This window comes from Drosophila subpulchrella, chromosome 2L, assembly GCF_014743375.2.
Source record: "Drosophila subpulchrella strain 33 F10 #4 breed RU33 chromosome 2L, RU_Dsub_v1.1 Primary Assembly, whole genome shotgun sequence".
In the NCBI taxonomy this organism is placed as follows: Eukaryota; Metazoa; Arthropoda; class Insecta; order Diptera; family Drosophilidae; genus Drosophila; species Drosophila subpulchrella.
The window spans coordinates 16,763,000-16,782,008 of NC_050610.1; the positions used below are offsets into that span (position 1 = coordinate 16,763,000).

General features: G+C 38.5%; 2 protein-coding genes across 13 annotated transcripts in view; one reads left to right on the forward strand and one right to left on the reverse strand.

Moving 5' to 3' along the window:
* LOC119548636 (tyrosine-protein phosphatase Lar) overlaps positions 1–19,009 on the reverse strand; it is a 125,109-nt gene that overhangs the window by 16,997 nt on the left and 89,103 nt on the right. For 8 of the 12 annotated variants that reach the window (XM_037856032.1, XM_037856029.1, XM_037856026.1 and 5 more), the window contains 5 exons: positions 16,581–16,760; positions 4,738–4,974; positions 4,533–4,679; positions 3,794–4,069; positions 3,512–3,535 (listed from right to left, as the gene is read on the reverse strand). In XM_037856032.1, coding sequence (XP_037711960.1) covers positions 3,512–3,535; positions 3,794–4,069; positions 4,533–4,679; positions 4,738–4,974; positions 16,581–16,760 — 864 coding nt within the window. Of the gene's footprint in view, positions 1–3,511; positions 3,536–3,784; positions 4,070–4,532; positions 4,680–4,737; positions 4,975–16,580; positions 16,761–19,009 lie in introns of all 12 variants that reach the window. The other 4 variants (XM_037856030.1, XM_037856033.1, XM_037856031.1 and 1 more) reach the window with 1 other exon arrangement.
* On the forward strand, positions 5,361–6,566 carry LOC119548638 (protein screw). The gene has a single exon (XM_037856038.1). The coding sequence runs from the start codon at positions 5,361–5,363 to the stop codon at positions 6,564–6,566; it is 1,206 nt and encodes a 401-aa protein (XP_037711966.1).

The window sequence follows — 19,009 nt, forward strand, 5'->3', positions numbered from 1 at the left end:
TTATGCTATGCCTATTTCATGAAATCAATTCATGAAATGAGCAAATTCGTGTGTGCATAAACACCATTTCATAAATTCGATAACACACGAAAGTTGACTATGAATTCAGTCCCAATGCATGAAAAGTTGAGGCACAACCTACTTCACAGCCTACTACTCTATAGAGCCTATATCAAATTCAAAAAATTTGACAGCTTTACTAATATCATTTCATGAATTTGTCTGTGTTGTATAAACAGGGGCTATTATAATTTCATGTATTGGAGAATGCATGAAATTCATAGCATAAACATAGTATATAACTACCTATCACATCACAATAAGCTATATCTCAAAATGATTGTTTATTATTAAACGCAGTCGATCTAGAATTTCCCAAATATAACAATGTTTCCAGGTGTATTTAATAATTGAATCTGGTAGTTGGCTATTTTGATTGCACATCCTTTCTTTTACATTACATTTATTTGACTGGTATTTAATAATATGATTTAAATATATGCTGTCCAGCCACAGGACCCTATCTTCCTTATTTCTCCCCCAAAAACTCATAAATATGCAATTTTGCTAAATGATTTTCTGGGGCGAAATGCACAGGATGGTAAACAAATGCCATTATCGAGAAACTAGTGAGGCAAGGAGGCCAAAAAAATAAAGGGGCAGGGCATTAGGGCAACGCAAATGTTTTGCAAGGCCAACAATACCCATCCATCACAATTTGTTTTCCCAATGAACGGTCGGTTGTTGTTTCAGCTACTGCTCCTCCTGCTAGAGATGCGTATATTTCATGTCGTTTCATGGTCGCAGGAATGGAATTGGAATTGGGATTGGGAAACGGGTGCGTTCTGTCTGCATTTCCGGGAAAATTGAGGGAATTGTTATGGCGCGTTGAAGCCTAGCGGCTGTTATAGTGAGAATTTTGAATTTTGCATTTATAAACTGATTTCTGTGTACTGACCCCCAACAATGATTTCCCGCGAAGCATGAATCTGGCTATTCGTCATGCATTTGCATGGTTCAACTGCATTGACAGCCGCAAAATCATCGTTGGAATTTTTGGCACCCCCCCACATTCCCGAAAGTAAACAAAAAAAAAACAAAATAGTAAACCCCGCCCACGCCATGAATGGCAATTAGTGGTATTTTCCTCCGTCACTCAATTTTCCTTATGAGCGTTATGGGGTATGTAAGCGAGTCGAAAACCGATTGGTTAATGGCCAATCAATAAATTCCAATTTCTCACAATTTTACTGCAATATCCACAAACGGTGCAGCGGCAGCAGCAGCATGGTTTTATCCACAATTTATATCGCAGTCATCTCATCTGTTACCCAAGTGCTACCCCCAATGTGTGTTGGCCTGGTCCATTGCTTGTTATAGCCAAGATTTGCATGCAGCTCGCACACACCGATTCACCGATAGATTCGGGCAAAAATTTCCTCTTAGCCTGGGCATGAGTGTGTGTGTGTAGGAGCAGGATGTAGGATGCAGGATGCGGAGCATCACGTAAGCTGCATTTAAGGGCATATACATTACATACGGATACGCTCCATTAATATGTATCCTTGCATGCCTGCGCACACGCCTACTCCTTATAACACGAGCACATAGCACTAAATCGTAACCCCCATTCCCAACCTCCATTCTCCATTCTCCATCTTCACCCACAAAGGGTTTCGAGGCAGGAGCATGTGCAGGCCATATATCTGATTACTTGACGAAAGGATGTGTTCAAGACTCGTTCAAGGCGCTTCAGCCCAAATTGTGGGTTTTGATTACTGCCCCTCAAGAACAGTTGCCGTTTTCAAATGTTTTTGTTACTACTAATGCAGCAAAAGCTCATTTCACTAATTAACTGCACCATTGGTCCTGCACAACGAGCTTGTCAGTGCCGGGTACAATGATATTACATTTAATACCACTGACTATGTGAAATATGAAAGGCTAACATATATGTGAGGCAAAGGAATTTCCATTTCGTTTGAGAAATGTATATGTTGCATTCTGCTGTTCAACTAGTTTGTCTTAATGGCGAGGTAAAGTATTAGATTTATAAATTATTTTCTAGATGCACACAGTCTACTTTGTATTTAATAGAAATATGAATAAATTATTAAATTTTAAGTATTAAAGAATTTATTTTACTTCTCTAATCTGCCATTTTTGGACGCAGATGCGTAAGATGGCCTCACCTTGGTTTTCCCCCCATTCGGTTAATGTACTCGCACCCTTGGCAGTGTAATATTGCTAGCCATAAAGAAAGCTGGGGATTATCCACTTGGCTCATCTGCTACCTAAGCCAGTGACACGTGTTAAGCATTGCGTTGACCTGCTGATGCCAGTACTGCGGGCCCAGGAGCCCAGCTTTAACCGCCCATAAACGTTGCTATCGAAATATTATTTCGAAACGATATTGGGCAAGCGATAAGCATAATTGCGGCAATAAAAGTTTTCAACTTTTGTACGACACGCTCTTTGGATCTGCCAGTGGAACTGCAAATGCAGCTGCTGCTTTTATATGGCAAAATGGAAGTGAACGAATCAAGGAATACCGTACCAAGACAATTATTGGTTCTGTTGGAGATATTAAATTTTTTTAAAATAATATTGTACTTGTATTTCTAAATATTTTAGTTTTGTATATAATGATAGGTTGTAACTGAAGGTTGTAAACTCTTAAGTAAAGGAAACGTTCTGGTTACATTTTTCAGTCGGTAAAAGTACAAATACTAATCTTCCTAAGGTTTTTCAGAATAAATTTCCACTGAATCGTCTAAAATTTAGACCCCGTAAAGATGTGCCCTTCACACATTTTAACTTCATGTTACATTTTTCTGATTGGCCCTAACTGTGCAGAAGAATAAAAAATATAATATATCAAACAAATGTTAGAAAATACAAAAAAAAAGTTAGTCCTAGCATAAGAATGCGATATATACATACTTTCCTAAAAAAAGATTTTAAAATCTCTACTTCTGAATCGCTGCTTCTGAGATAGGGTTCCTAGATCCTGATAAAAATTATAATACCCTTACGAAGGGCACCAGGGAAAAGCAGAAGTGGCCCGGAAAGGCATGTCTGACAAGCGCACGCTTACGCGGGAATTGCCAGGGCTAAAACAGCGTTGCAGGCACCCAACACACAACCATTCGCATCCACAACGAACGCATAACAATGCAAACTTTATGGGATATTCAGGGCAGGATTGGAGGATATCATAACCCCCCCGCCCTTCACATATACGCCCACTCACATACGTCAGGATAGCGCCAGGACTCGTGGCTCTGGATCGCAGCTGCGTATGCAACGATTTTTTAACATTGCATTTACCTTTGATTCTATCTAGCTACTTGTTATTCCGCTTTCTTTACTCCCACTTTTTTTATTTTATTTTTTTTTTACCCTTTTCACATTTTTCGGTTCGGATTTTGTGCTGCTCAACAATTGTTATTGAAATTGTTTTGGCAATTTTTTGGCCAACCATAAAATTTTGTTTGCCAAGGATACTTACTTGTGCCACCGAATGAGAAATCGCCTGAGAAGGCAAATGCATGTGAACGAAAGAGAGAGAAAGGACAAATAGACATTTTCAAGAAGGGTTAGTACGATTGCCGACATAATGGACCAGGGCAAATAAAAAGGGACCTAAGCGTAGTCTAAATTCAAAATGAAATTGGTTAAAAATCCTTTTTTATGCAGCATGTGAAAGAGACCGGTAGAAGAGGGGCAGCAGTTAGTTAAATGTCCTCCAAGGAGCAGCGAGCAGCTCATCCGCGATACTCACTTGTCTCACCGGTGGTACAAGTCGCCGGTGCCGACGGCGGTCCACGTCCAATATTGTTCACCGCTATCACGTAGAACTCGTACTCCGTATAAGGACTCAAGGCACGGACCACATAGTACATGGTGATGATGCCGCTTATCTCGCTGAAGGCCTGGTTGGCGTTCTTCGGCTTGTACTGGATCACGTAATACTGCAAGTCCTCGGGACCCTTGTACGACCACTCCAGACGCACCGAAGTGGCGGTCACCTCGGAGATTTGCACATCGGTGGGTGCGGTGGGCAGAGCTGTTGAATGATAGGAAGGGAATTTATTAGAAGAGGTAGTGATTGAAGCAAAACTTATACACAGAGAAAAATATTGATAAATATGATGATCATTTTGATCAGTATAAATTCGATCTATATACGGGGTGTATCACTTTTATACTGCTCAGCATATTGCTTTTTGCTCTCCTTTCTATTTCGAATGGTTTTGATTAGTGCTGTCACTACTTCCAGTAAGAAATTCAATTTTTCGAAATTTTTATAAAACCATTTAATTTAGAATACATTTTTAAAGAATAGTTAAAGGTCTAATGGAATATGTAGATTTACTTTTTAAAAAATCAGACTAAGGCAGTGAGAAAATAATTTGAGAAAGTTTTTAAAGATTCAATGATAAAAGTGCTTATTTCAAACTGATCCTTGTGTTTTTTGTCTGTGTAATAATAACAATTATTTTTAAACTTTTCTAATAATATGCACTTACATTGCACTTTAACCACCGAAACCGAATCAATTTGCCCCAGCGTGGAGGCAGCTATGCAAGTGTAGTTGGCGCTCTCTTGAATATTAATCAATTGCAGGACATTTCGACCGATTGGCATCTCGTTCTCGGGAGTCAGATCTTCGGAGCCTAAATAAAAATAATAATTAATGATTGGCCAGATATAACATCTCAACCATTAACATACCCTTCATCCACTTGACATGTGGCATAGGTGAGCCGACGGCTATGCAGGAAAGATTCAGATTGGAACCCAACATCACCTCACTGATGGTCTCTGGGGGGCGGGAGAAAGTGGGCGGAACACGACGGACTTTCACGTACAAATTTGTGGCTTTCGAGTGTTCCGTGCCAACAGAATTCTCGGCCACACATTCATATTTTCCTTGATCCTCCTCGCGGCTGTTTTCTATTTGCAAGAAACCTGAAAGAAAAGGGGAGATTTTTAATTTATTGTTTAATTTATATTTAATGTGATCTTAATTTTTAAGTCAATTTAATTTAATATGTAGTTCTTAAAGGACTTCCTTAGGTAAATATGCGTATTGGTGGTTTGACTCTGATTGCCTATAACAGCTGCCACATTTTCAGCTTTTACCTGAACAGTGGACTATGACTACCTAGCATTCAACCAATTGGTTTCATAAAATGACTAGCTTAACCCTTTAAATGCTTCTCATTTATAACCTACCTATAGAAAGGGTTAATTTTAAGTGATCCAGTTCGCTACCTGATCTACAATATAAGACACAATTCTTAGAGCAAGAAAGTCAGTAGCAATCTGACACTTGACAAGAATACACCTTGAAAATGTTTAACCTGTTTGTGATAACCAACCTGATATGTCTAGTGGGTGGCACCACATATCTAACCACCAATAGTCACATTGAGATGCCTATATACCAGAAACGTCCTTTGAGCGAACAAATGGAGATGATTGATATCCTGGATTTGGGTGACCGACCAAGACGTCAAGCAGAGCCCAATCTGCACAACTCAGCTTCGAAATTCCTGCTGGAAGTGTACAATGAGATTAGCGAGGACCAAGAACCCATAGAGGTTCTCCATCAGCGCCACAAACGTTCTCTGGACGATGACATTCTGATTTCCAACGAGGATCGTCAGGAGATTGACAGTTGCAATAGCATCCTTACATTTTCGAGTCAAGTAAAGCCCGAGGAACTGGACAACGAGTTGGATATGCACATAACCTTCAATACCAACGATGTGCCAATGGATTTGAGCTTGGTTCAGGCCATGCTAAGGATATACAAGCAACCCAGTTTGGTGGAACGGCGAGAGAACTTCACTGTGTCCGTGTACCGAAAACTGGACAATCGTCAGGACTACTCCTATCGCATCCTGGGCTCCGTGAACACCACATCAAATCAGCGTGGCTGGTTGGAATTTAATTTAACGCAAACTCTAAGGACATGGTTATTCAATAGTAGGGGTTTGCCGCGGCGAAATGAGCTGAGAATATCCATTGGTGACTCTCAATTGAGCACCTTTGCCGCCGGATTGGTGGCTCCACAGGCCAGTCGATCCAGTTTGGAACCCTTCATCGTCGGCTATTTTAATGGACCCGAGCTCTTGGTGAAAATACAGAAGCTTCGTTTCAAAAGGGATCTGGAGAAGCGAAAAGCTGGTGGAGGAAACCCACCACCTCCTCCACGGCCACCCGTCGATTTATATCGACCACCGCAGACCTGCGAACGCCTCAATTTCACCGTGGACTTCAAGGAGCTGCATATGCACAACTGGGTGATAGCGCCCAAAAAGTTCGACGCTTACTTCTGCGGCGGTGGCTGCAACTTCCCGCTGGGCACCAAAATGAATGCCACCAACCACGCCATCGTCCAAACTCTGATGCACCTCAAGCAACCACATCTGCCCAAGCCCTGCTGCGTGCCCACAGTTCTAGGAGCCATAACTATCCTGCGATATCTCAACGAGGACATCATCGACCTCACCAAGTACCATAATGCAGTGGCCAAGGAGTGCGGATGCCATTAGGTTTTGGTTTAAGTTAGGCGAATGAACAGTCTTAAAATAATGTAAATATGGTTCCATGTAAATAAGAAAGAAAAACTATTTTAAAAGTTTAAAAATAAATTCCAGAGTTCTTTGTAAATATAAATCCTATAGAAACTATAAAGAAATAAGTTGAAGAACTTTTGAAGAAAAATAAATCCAAGATATACAATTAAGAAACATTTTTGAATTTTGATTGGATTGTTGGAATATTTTTATAAGCAAGTACTATAGAATTCATAATCTTTTAAAATATTTTATATTTAAAAAAAAAACAAGATACCCATTAAATAAATAACTATTTTTAAAAGTTAAAAATAAATTCCAAAATAGCTAAAAAAAACTTTTTAAAAATAAATCTAATATTTTCGATTCTTGTCAAACAAACAATTTTGAATTTTGATTGGAGTGTTGAAATATTTCTTACAACCAAAAACTACAAAAATTCTTTAATCTTTTAAAATATTTAATATTTTGAAAAACAAGCTACCCGTTAAATATAATCCTAATGAAGGGAATACCATCAAAGCTTACAAAACTCATTATAAATCTTCAGCAACTGTATGATATTTAAGACCCAACTAGAGCTTAAATATAGGATTACCTTTTTAAACACATGTCCCTTTCTTGGCTTTTGAGGTAGACTAACTTTTATGTTTATTTAGCAAAACCTTTACTTGTTACGCCCTTTTATGACGCCTTTGGGTTATGTGTGGGCTGGGGTTTAACCGTAACAAAGTCGTAAGATCTTAGATTTATCAATAAATTTGAAAGTCAAATGATGTTTGCTTATCTCACATCACTTTAATAGGCAACCCACATTATCCTCATTGCCCCCATAAAAAGGTTCTCAATTCACCTTGCTCTTTTATGAAGGGAATCCATCCACTCGGCATCAAGAGAAGCAACACATGGAAAATTAACACTTTTTATATGATTTTAAAAGCCATATAAATTTTACGACAAGTCACCAGACCCCACGAAAATTTTGCAATCTCTTGCCAAAGAGAAAAGACACACTCCAACGCATCTATTAAATATTGAGGCTCGCTTTTCCGGCATATTACGCTAATGTGAATGACACACATGCGGAAAAACGGGAGGAGCTTTTTGGAGATTGGAAGGGAAAAAGCCATAAACCGACATCACTTTGACATTATATTTATATGACTAATAAACAATGATGCACGAGTCGGCGATGAGTAGACAATATGACATTTACGTAAACAAAATCCACTTCACTTCAGGATTTTGTTATCCAGAAAATCCATTGGCTTTAAAATCAACAGTTTTGTAGATATTTTTCCCAGCTCACCATTGGTTTGATTGACATTTTCATTTTGGCTCTGTTTGAAACCATAAAGTTATGGCATTATTGCGCTTTTTAATTGACCAATAACTATTATGTCACACGATTATTTTAGAGAGACATAGTTGAGAGGCAATGATTTGTTTTGCTTGGTTTATAATTTATTTTGCAAATTTATTTCATACTTTTCGCAAAATCATATTAGCATTTTTAATGAAGCATGAGAGAGTCGTTAGCCACGTGTGGAATTCTAAGCGTTAAAATGTATAACCGTGTGCGTATGTTTGGGCGAAATTAATCATATTGAGTTTCGATATTCAATTTTCTCTCCCATACAATTAATCAACAACCTCAATTCAATATGCACACAAATATCCACATTAAAGTGTGTGGGGGTGTGTGTATGCATATAGGTAAGCAAATTTAAAATCTGCATGAAATATGACAATTAATTTGCGAAACGAGAGTTTTTCATATGCAATATTATCGTTTAATTATTTATTGCCGCATTTTGTGCATATACAAGCAGTATTGATCAGGCTTAAGCGGAAGGCTTAAATTACAAAATCGTATTTTCTTTTAATATGATACTGGGCTTAATTTTGAGCAGAGTGTGGGTGGAATGGAAAATGTTTTTAGTTCCTTAAATGAACAGATTTTTTTTGGTATTTACCTTTATCATTTGTGTAAAGTACAAATTTTATTTAAAAAATATTTTAATATTTTCAAAGGAAAATGCACTTATCTTATAAAAATATCATACAATTTCCAATTAGTTTTTTTGTAACGCAATTGTAACTTATACCAAATTTTAATATGCTTTTATACCCAAAAAAGAATAACAAACAGAGAACATTAATAAATAAATATAAGAGTTAAATCTACTACAGTTGACTGATTCATTTTAATGACTTCAGTTGTTCCACTACAGTAAAAAATAGGAACAGGGGCTTTAAAAGAGGGGTACTATATATAAATTAATATTTTAAAATAAATAAATGTAACTTATTAGTTAGGAATTTTTAAAACCCCAAAATCTATTGTATATTTCTAATTTACATTGGGCTTGTTTTTAAAGATTAAAAGTGGATCCTGGTGGATTGACTTTCCCCCGGAAAAGGATCTTTAACTACGCTACTGCCATGTAAATATCGGAGTAAAAAACGGGGCAACGCTAAATGTTGCAAAATCGCTTGGTTCGCACTAAAGCCATGTTTATTGTGTCTATTTTATGTACCTTTCCGTTTTATTATGGTTGTCATTTTGTGTTTGATACAAAAAAAATATATTTGTAGAGATGGTATGGGGGGAAATAAAAAATAAACTGGCTAAAAGTGATGTATGCTGGGTAGATTGCTGTGCGGTTTTTAGTGCAGCAACCATTTGTAGGATGTGAGTTGTGTTTTATGCGTTGTTTTGGTTGTGAAAAGGATGCCGTGTGCTTTTATTTTTATTCGACACTACTGCCGCTCACCTACAACATGCATCAAAGTTGATTGTTGCGAAATTTATTGCATACTATTTGGCCTGTATGGCTGAACATTTATTACGCTTGTTGCACTTCCTGCGCAGCCAGAATTCCCCCAACGCCGCTGTCTCCAACCGTCGATGCCATTGTTTAGGAACCATTGAACCATTCAAACAACCATTAAATGTTGCAACTTTTATAAATAATCGACCACTTTCGTTTTGGCTGACATGTGTGGCCCAGCGATCCAAACAAACATACTTTTATTTTTTTAAAGCTTTCCCATCCATGCCCCTGACATTATTCAAGGTAAAGGGCTAACAACAAATGATACAATTTATGAAAAAAACAGGAGAAGAACAAGAGACAATGTCTGTGGAAAACGTTGATTAAAATTTATGAAGGCAAGTTTCATTAAAACTCTGGGCAACCTTCTGCCAAAAACATTAACGTAAGCCGCCGAGCCAAGCACTTTGCGTGCAGGATGGCTGTAGCAATAAAAATTAAGCTAGCATACATCTGGGCCCCCTTCTGCGTCCCGAATGTAAGTCATTCCACGGGTTTTTGGCCTTGTCTCTGCCGCGTGCGTGTGCCACTCTTATGAAAATTAAAAATTCTTTCAAGCGTCGTAAAAAAGAAATATAAACAAATGGACAGGCTAGCAAAGTTGTCCGGCCGGTGTGCAGGTGAATATTTCATGAAAAATCGTTTTTAACCAAAGGGGTTTGGCACAGAAGTCACATTTAAAGAGTCCCAGGACTAATTTCAATGTATTGTGGAATTTTTAAATTTAAATGTACTATATTATACTATATATATACAGTTTTTACTACTGTTTTTCGCTTTAATAAGTATAAAAATGAGTATTTTTACAATTTCAATGAGGGGTGACATTTAATATTTTTTATATTGTTTTCTTACTTTTTGGGAAAAACACAGCTGTACTAATAAAAACTTTACTTTGAAATATTTTTTCAAAAAAATAGAATAAGACATTTACGAGTTAAATGAGGTATGACCAGTTACATGTGGAGGATTGTACTCGACGTATTTGCAATTGAACGTAACTACATTTAAACCAGTTCTATTGGGATTTTAGAGCACATTACAAACAACGTTTTAAAGGTAAAATAGGGGATGTATGCAATTCAACTAAACTAGAAATAAACCAGCTCTTTAAGAAATTTAGAGAATATTAAAAACAAAATTTTAAAGTTTAAATAAGGAAAGTTTGAAGCGTTTCAGTGGCCTTTCAAGAAAACATAATACTTAGAATCACCAGAGTGTAATGCAATTCAATGGGACCCAAAATTCCCATTGGGTCGGTGCAAGCGGAACCCAATGCACCTGATTATGTAGCCGCTGCCAATGTGGCAAGACATTGGTTGCGGGTTAGTTTGGACGTGGCACACATGTGGCACGCCACATAGCTGCACTTCCGCTAGCGCAGTCATTTTCATATTCTGCAACTTCCGCTCGAAACGCACACACTTTCCTTGCCAAGGATTTGGTATCGAGTTCGCGTTTGAGTTCGACTTCGGTTTTAGGTTCAGCTTCAGCTTCAGCTTCAGCTTCAGCTACAGCTTCAAATGCTTGGCTGCACGCCCAAATGGGATTATTAATTTAATTATGCTTTAATTTAAGTAGTCCTCGTTGTCGTCGTCGTTACAAAGTGACATTTATGGGGCGACTGGCGCCAACCAAGCCCAAGTTCATCCACATAAAAGTGTGCAAAGTTTCAATTTGGGTAATGCAAGTGACGACGACTTATCGTCAACCGAAAAGAAGAAGGCAACCCCAACTGACCCCCATACCATTCCAAGCAATCTTATAGACTTGGGAAGGCGGTGGCAAGTGAAAACAGGACATGCCCCCGCTGGGAGAAAGCCGTTCTAGTCATGCACATTTTGGCAATTACTGTCTCATTTTCAACAAAAGTGACTGTCAACTCTTTCGAGCAGGAGCCCAGTGACAAGGAGAAGCTCATAATTTAAGCATTAAACTTTTCCCAAAATGCTTTCAAGTTGACTTGCCTTAACTACAGTTTTACGGCTCAAGTAAATAATTACGTGCAGACCCCCTTTTTCCCGCATTTTCCCCATTTTTCCCTTGGATCCCCTTTAGCATTTCCTCTTGCCCCACAGGTTGGTCACGTCAAGTGGCAAGGCGATTGTAATGATGGAGCCCAGCAATTAAAGAGTTGTGGAGCTCAGAGCCCAGGTCGCAGGTCGAGGGGCCATCATCGTCGCAGCTGCTGCTACACCACCCCTTTTTGGAGAAAGTAGAGTTTGGGATAGGGGGTTGGGTTGGTCGCCACGTGCAAGTTTCGAACAAAGGAAGGCATAAAAATGTCATATAAAAAATAAGACGATGTTGCAAGCTGAGCTCTCTCTCGGTTATACACACAGTCTCAAGCAGGTCTTGAGAGTTGCTTTCCAGTTTCCCCCGCATTAAGGTTTACCTGCTCCGAGTTATATGGCCTCTATTCGTTGTTTTACACCCAGCCGGCAATACTGCGAGCAATCCAACTCAATATTCAGATAGTTAAAACTTAAGTATCCACTTGAGGAAAGTTGTATTTAATTTTAACTGCGCTTTTATTATCATGTTTTGCTTATAGTTCACAAGATGTGGCTCTTTAGATTCACTTAAAGCAATGTGTCAGGACTTGGATGAACATAAATGTAAGCAGATTAAAAGTTACAAAGTGCTGTAGTGGCGTTTGAGTTGGAATAATTGTGTTAAGGGGGGATTGCTAGATTTTCAACTGTTGTCAAGTTGTTTTAAATCTTCAAATAAATTGATATAAAGTTGCGTATTAAAGTCTATCGAGTACAATTTGCTATTGCACCTGCTCAGGCAAAGGAAACCATTATCGTCTCAATTGCTCCCTGATAGACCCTTCGTTGACACTTCCTTTCAGTTGAGTTCATCTGCTAACACACACAGCCCATTAAGACAATTGGCTCAGGCGAAACCAATTTCTGATAAGCCTCTTTTGCTTAAAAGCCAAATTATGATATTTGAAAAGGCCCAACATTTTTCTGCTTCTCCTTTCCCCTTTTTTTTTTTTTGCCAATGAGAATTCCAACCCTGAAAATGTAATTTCCCCAGACGATGCGGCAGAACCTTTTCACAAAAAAAAAAAATAAGTTAAGTAAAGGAAACAGGGAAAAACCGTGGTCACTACTACTGCAAAGGTTTCTCTTTTTATTTCTTCCGTTATGCTTTTTATTGAACAAAAGCCCTGGGGGACTATTTGGCGAAATAAAAATAAAGGTATAATACTCAATAATATTGTCGCTGGTCGTTGCCCGCTGCCTTTTCTATTGGCAGCCTACTCTTTGGACCCCTTTCGTTTCGATTTGGTTCGGTTCGAAGGACTAAATTAACTACCAACTGCCAAAGAGTATGAAAATGCCCCACGAAGTAATTTTAAATAAATTATTTATAAATTTATTTGCGCATTGAAGTGCGACCGGTGTCATTTGCCTTTGCCATACGCTGAAGTGGAAAACATTGAAGTCCCAAGGAGCGAAATAAATCAGCGAATGCAAAGTACTTCGGGTAAAAAGTATTGAGCCCTCATGGGCTTTAAATTTTCAAAGAAATATTATTATAATGATGTTTTTGTATATAATATATGTATATTTAAAAAAAAAAAAGATAATTAAAATTATTTTAAAGATTTTTCCAGCGTTCTTATTTCTTAACTAACATATATACCATATCCCTTCTCTTGTCCGTTCTTTTGTATTTCCTAGCGAAATTCCCACTTACCCGAGGGCTAATAGTACTACAGAGGAGTGTATAATAATCACATTAATATATCCAGCTAAGGCGATTGGGTGTGCGACAAAGAGAACGAGCGTACGGGAACGCCATAAGGTCCTTCGGGCTCTCGAGACGGTTTTATTAAAATAATAAAGTTCTAATTTAATTATGGCGCGAAGAAAATGAAGTACGACTGCCGCCGAGTTACTTTTCATTTGATAACTCACGTACCCCTAAAAGAGGACCAAAAACTCCCAACCCCACCCACATTCGTGTCCCTGCAGGCTCTAATTAGCAGGCGGCGGCCGTATAACCGAAAAATCAACGCGCTCAGGGGGAAAATTCATGGATGTAAGGAGTAGAGGGAGTGGTACAATAAAGGACCATAAAGTGCTAATTGAATAAAACGGCACATGACTTGCATAACTTATTATGCGAAATATATGTATTCTCTCGCCACTCGGTATTGTCGTCATTGGGAATGCACAGACCCAGGACAAAGGGCCGAAGGACGAAGGACTCTCTCACAGTATCCACAATAGAGCAAAGAACGAACAAACCCATCCAAAACCTCACCTCGGGCGAATTATTTATTTTCATAAATTTAAAGCGCGCTTTTAGGCGCGGGGATGCGGAAATGCGGGTGTAGAAGGTACGTTTTAGGGCACCCAAAAGGATATTTAGCTGGCGGAAATACTTTTACGTTTCGTTTAACGCGCCAAAGATGGTGCCAGTCTGGTCCGAACCTCCCCTCACCAATTCCTCACCTTTGGTGGGGGTAAAAAAAAGAAGTTACTCGGCCCACGTAAAACTAATTTAACCCGCAAAAACCTTCTCCTTCTGCTTTATCCACAAGCGAACACGGCCACTTTGGTTCGTGTTGCGCTAAATTAGTCGACCTCCACATCCGTGGAAAAGCGAGCAAAAAAATATATAACCGAATCCAACAAATAAGCCCCGGTCTTTACTATGTTTGCATGGAGTCCGAGTCTCATCGTTGAAGCGGTAAAAATAATTTCACCTTGGGGAAATACATGTAACAGTTTTTAATTTGCATCGCTGTAGGCCAACCAAAAGGCGATGGATAGTTTGGTTTGGTTAGCGCTTCAAATGGTTGCAAATTGAGGAGTCGGGGGAAACCCAAGCAATCTACTTCGCTTGAATATAATGATGGAAGCCATTTGCCAAAGCCTGCTCATTTTTATGGTTACAATGTCGCCTAGGGGAATACATTTTACTAACTTAGTAGTAGTACTAAGTACTGTATAAATCCATTTCGTTATTTTTATAGGGTTTTAATTTTTATAAGATAATATAAGATACAATTATTTAGTTGTCGCTTAAACAAACACAATATAATAACAATGTTATTTTTTTTACCAAAAATTGAGTAGTACCAGTTTCTATTAGGGGAAAATATGTATATGTTGTTAATATATGTAAAATTTGAATAAGGGCAAAAAAAACATTGAAATAACCTTATCCTGTCAAGCAGTTCTCAAAAAAAATTGTGTTTTAATTGAATACGAATTAGAAAAATAAATGTAAAATATGCAGCGATTTTAAATATATTACATAAAAAAACAAATTAGTTTTTCTGATGAGTACAAAAATACAAAAATGTCTTTAAGACCTGTTCCTGAGCTTAGTATTTAGAATTTACTGACCTCCTGAATATGCCCTTTAAAACATATAATAATAATGTACGTATTTACTAGGGGTTTCGTACCTTTTCCTATCGCCAACAGAGATAATCTGTAGGTCTGTACCATAAAAAAGGACCTTAGATAATCTCAGGGCATTTGAAAGTCAGCCGCTGTATGGGAAGGACCCTTCAATGGAGCCAACAGTCAATTGTTTGGCCGCCTGTCATTACGCGTAAGCGACCATTTCATTAGCATTGCGGCGCCACAGGCAGAGGTTGGATCACAGGACCAGCAAGGACATGGCATAATGTTTTTGTTAACGCAGCCTGCCTGTTTTCTTGCCATGCCCAACACGTTCCAATTGTTAAGGCCCGGCTAGGTGGATGGCCAGCTGGAAAGCATTTGTCCGATCGCCGCGTCCTCGCAATTGAAATAATGCCCCACATTTTCCAAAGGGAGGGGCCCCATCCACCCCCCATTTCGGTTGTCAACGTGACCATTATTGATGTCGTTTTAAAGGGCACTCTTTAATGCATATTAATGTCAATATTAATGTCAATATTTGTGCCTCTAATGACCAGAGGCCCCGGCTTCTGCAGATGGCAGCTTTTGTGTTAGTTTTGCCTATGTTGCCCACTTTGCCCCCTTTGATGTGACACACAGAAGGCAGAAGATCGGCGCTAACGATGCGACCTGACATTGAACACATAATTATCAAATGCTGCGAGTGCTGCGACGCCTGATTAAAGGACCTGCCGACATTTTGTTGACATTTGGAAAGTTTCTGAAAGCTGAAAAAGGTCTCCCATCCATTCTGCGCTTCAAAAGGACAAACTTTGCTCAGGTGAGAGTAGCTGGATGGATGCTACCTGACAAAAGTCAAACGTTAACTAAGCGCCCAAAAACTTGCGACACAAAGTGCGTCGAAGCGTAAGTAAACTCCTAAGAAATTCAAATGAGCGTAAGGAAAAACACAGCTAAAGCAAAAAAAAAACATAAAATAAAATAAGGCAGATGGAACCCGCTCAAAAAGGTAACGGACACGGTCTGGATCTAGAATTTCCATAAATGAAGTCGTTTGTTTTCCCCATCAAAGCTTTTGGGGGGACCTAATTTAACGTAATGTATAGCAGATGGAAGATAATACACGCTTGCCTATAAACTCAAATTTAAAATTTGTTAGTCGTCTCAGCTTACAAAAACAGCAAGTAAATACTTTTGTATAGAACTTTTATTATAATTGGATTCTTAATACGTGTTTTGCAACTAGCACTGAAACTAAATCATTTTCGGATTAAGAAAGGATAAAAAATCACTGTGAAATCGAAACCATTTACTGAGAGCTGTCTAAAAGTATGCAATGAAAAATTGGTTTATCTTTCGGAAGTAATACATTGAACTTCCAAACTAACAACATAATGTTGCATACTTTTGGACACATTTTTAAGGGAATTTAAAATTAGGATTTTGAAATAGGAATTTGACTATAATTGAATTCTAATTCCGTATTTTGCAACTAGCATCACTAGCATAATAATCACTTTCAGATTAAGAAATGGTAAGAAATCACTGTGAAATCGATAACATTTACTGAGAGCTGTCTAAAAGTATGCATTGAAATATTAGTTCATCTTTCGGAGGGAATAAATTGAAAATTCAAGCTAACAACATAATGTTGCATACTTTTAGACACCTTTTTTGGGGTTTTAAATCTGTGGTAATAAATTACTTTTGAATTTAATTTTCTATGATTTTTTATATTAAATGATATGTTATGAATGTATTTTAGAACCACTTACCGTCTTTTAGCGAATAGCGGGGATTGCTCATATCAACCTTTGTCTGATTCTTAATCCAGTAAATGTTTGGCGTCGGAATGCCGATGGCTTTGCATGTCATGAGGACCGTGTGACCCACTTCAATGACGCGAGTGCCTGGACCCTGGGTTATAACCGGAAAGCCTGCGGGTGTTTTATCGCCTGCAACGGAGAGAAAGTCGCGAATAACAAAGGGTTAAAAATTATTATGTTGCGAAAGGCAAGTGGAGAGAGTTGCGAAAATGTGTTCATATGCCAGTTTTAAGCAGCGGGAATCGCGAGGGCGGTACGCCTAGGAGTTTTGGACAAACAATATGGCGTCTCACATACATATACGCATACGCATACGAGCAAAGTATTGTTTTACATGACTCTTTTTTTTTTATATATATACGGAAGTTGCCGTTTTCTGCCATTTTTTTTTTGTGCTTTCTTTTTTGTACTTTGTGTGTGGAAAGCTTGGCTGCGTCGTCAGTTGCTTTTGTTGGCGCTTTCTACGCCATTTTGTAAGTCAAACAATGGGATTCCCACACTTATACACCCGCACACCCCCCCCCCCCCCCCCCCACACACACATACACGCAGTATGCATATAAGTATTTGTGTGAGGTCAGCATTTACCCCAACCTCTGGGTGACATTTCCTTTGTTGCAACGCTTGCCAGCTTTAAGGGAATTTCAGTACTGCTCAGTTTTCCCTGATCTCCTGCCCTTTCCCCCAGCTGGCGAAAACCCATTTTTATTTTATTTTATTTTTTATTTTCTTTTATTTCACTTTTTTTTCGCCTTCTGTGCGACAAGCTTAAAGAAAACTCTCGCGGTGGCTGTCAAGTGGCCCCGGCTGCGACTGTCATCTGCTCTCCCAACTGCATCTTTCAAATGAACAAAGCTCATTTACATTTTCCAATTAAATCCGTCGGCGGCCATGGCAATTGGCAAAAACGTAGCGAGAAGGGGGTCCGGAAGAGGGGGGGGATCAGGGTGCGGATGCGAATGCGGATGCAGATGAGAAGCAAGCGGATGCGGATGCGGATCATTCCAGCTGCCATCGTCGCCGGCAGCAGCTGGCATTGCATTCCATCTGCCCACTGTTGCTGGCAATTCTGGTTCTTTGAGCGATAGAGTTATATACACTAACCGGTTCGGTATCTTTCGTAATATTTATATCTAAAGAAAATCACTCAATTAGAGCCCAAACATCTGGTCCTAGTAATAACTTTAAGTTCACTGAAAACCACATAGTTTTAAAAAAAATTTCTTTTACAGTGTATAAAAATATTACATACCAAAAAAATAACGCTTTCCAACACTTTTCCTAACATTAAAAAAATATTCTGAAATACCAGGTCAATGGATATAAGTAATTTAGGACAAATAAAATGAATAAGTGTGTCCTAAATAAGTACTTTAATTTCACTGAAAACCACATTTTTTTTTTTTTAAATTTGTCTACAAAATTACGCTTTCCAACACTTTTCCAAACATTGAAAATCAATTCTTAAACACCAGGTCAATGGTTATGAGTCATTTTAAAAAATTTTAGAAAAAAAATAAAATTAATAAGTGTGTCAGACATATAAAAAGAGCAACCTTTTGTATTAGTTTCTTTGGCTAAAAAAATATTTTCATTTTTTGAGGGAAGATAGAAAAAAAGCTATCTGATTCTTCCCTTTCTTTGGAAATTATTTTTTAAATTTGGTATGAAAATATAAAATAAATAAAACATCGTTCGGCATGGAATGCAATGACATTTTGTTTATTATTTGTTCAAGTAATTTGGGGCATCTTATTGATGAGTGTGTGACGACTGCTGTTCAACGCTGTATGTGTGCCGGCAGAGGCTGAGCAGACGCTTAATGGGACGCTGACGACCGCTGGTTTAAAATAATATATTTTCATTTTTTGAGCAAGGGTATTTGCTCGCTGTAGCAGCCCTTTTGACTTTTCTAAGCCTGTTTTTTTTGGCATTTACTGAAACATTTAACAGCGACAAAATCCACAATAAACGGGCATACAGAAGTTAGTTGCAGTCGGTTGTTTTTGCTCTGGCCCTCTGGTCCTCTTTTAACTGCTGCAACCCTTGGCAACATCCCCCCTCCAGAATATCCTGCCCCAAATGTCTTGCCTCTCACTTAGTTGTTTGGAGCTTTTTCGCCTTTTACAGGAGTCCTGATGCCAGGATTTGGGGACCCTCTGTGTAAGCGTTTGTGTTGTGTTTTCAGCGTGAAATTAAAATTTTAACGCAGAGACAAAAAATGCGGTTGCCTGTGAATATGTATATGCTTTGCACAAAGGCATAAAATGCAAAACTACAGTAGCAAAAAGAATAAACAACGGCAGCATTGATGTTGACATTTGACGTTGCCGTCATCATCATCATCATCATCCGCATCCACACATCGTGTCCCGATG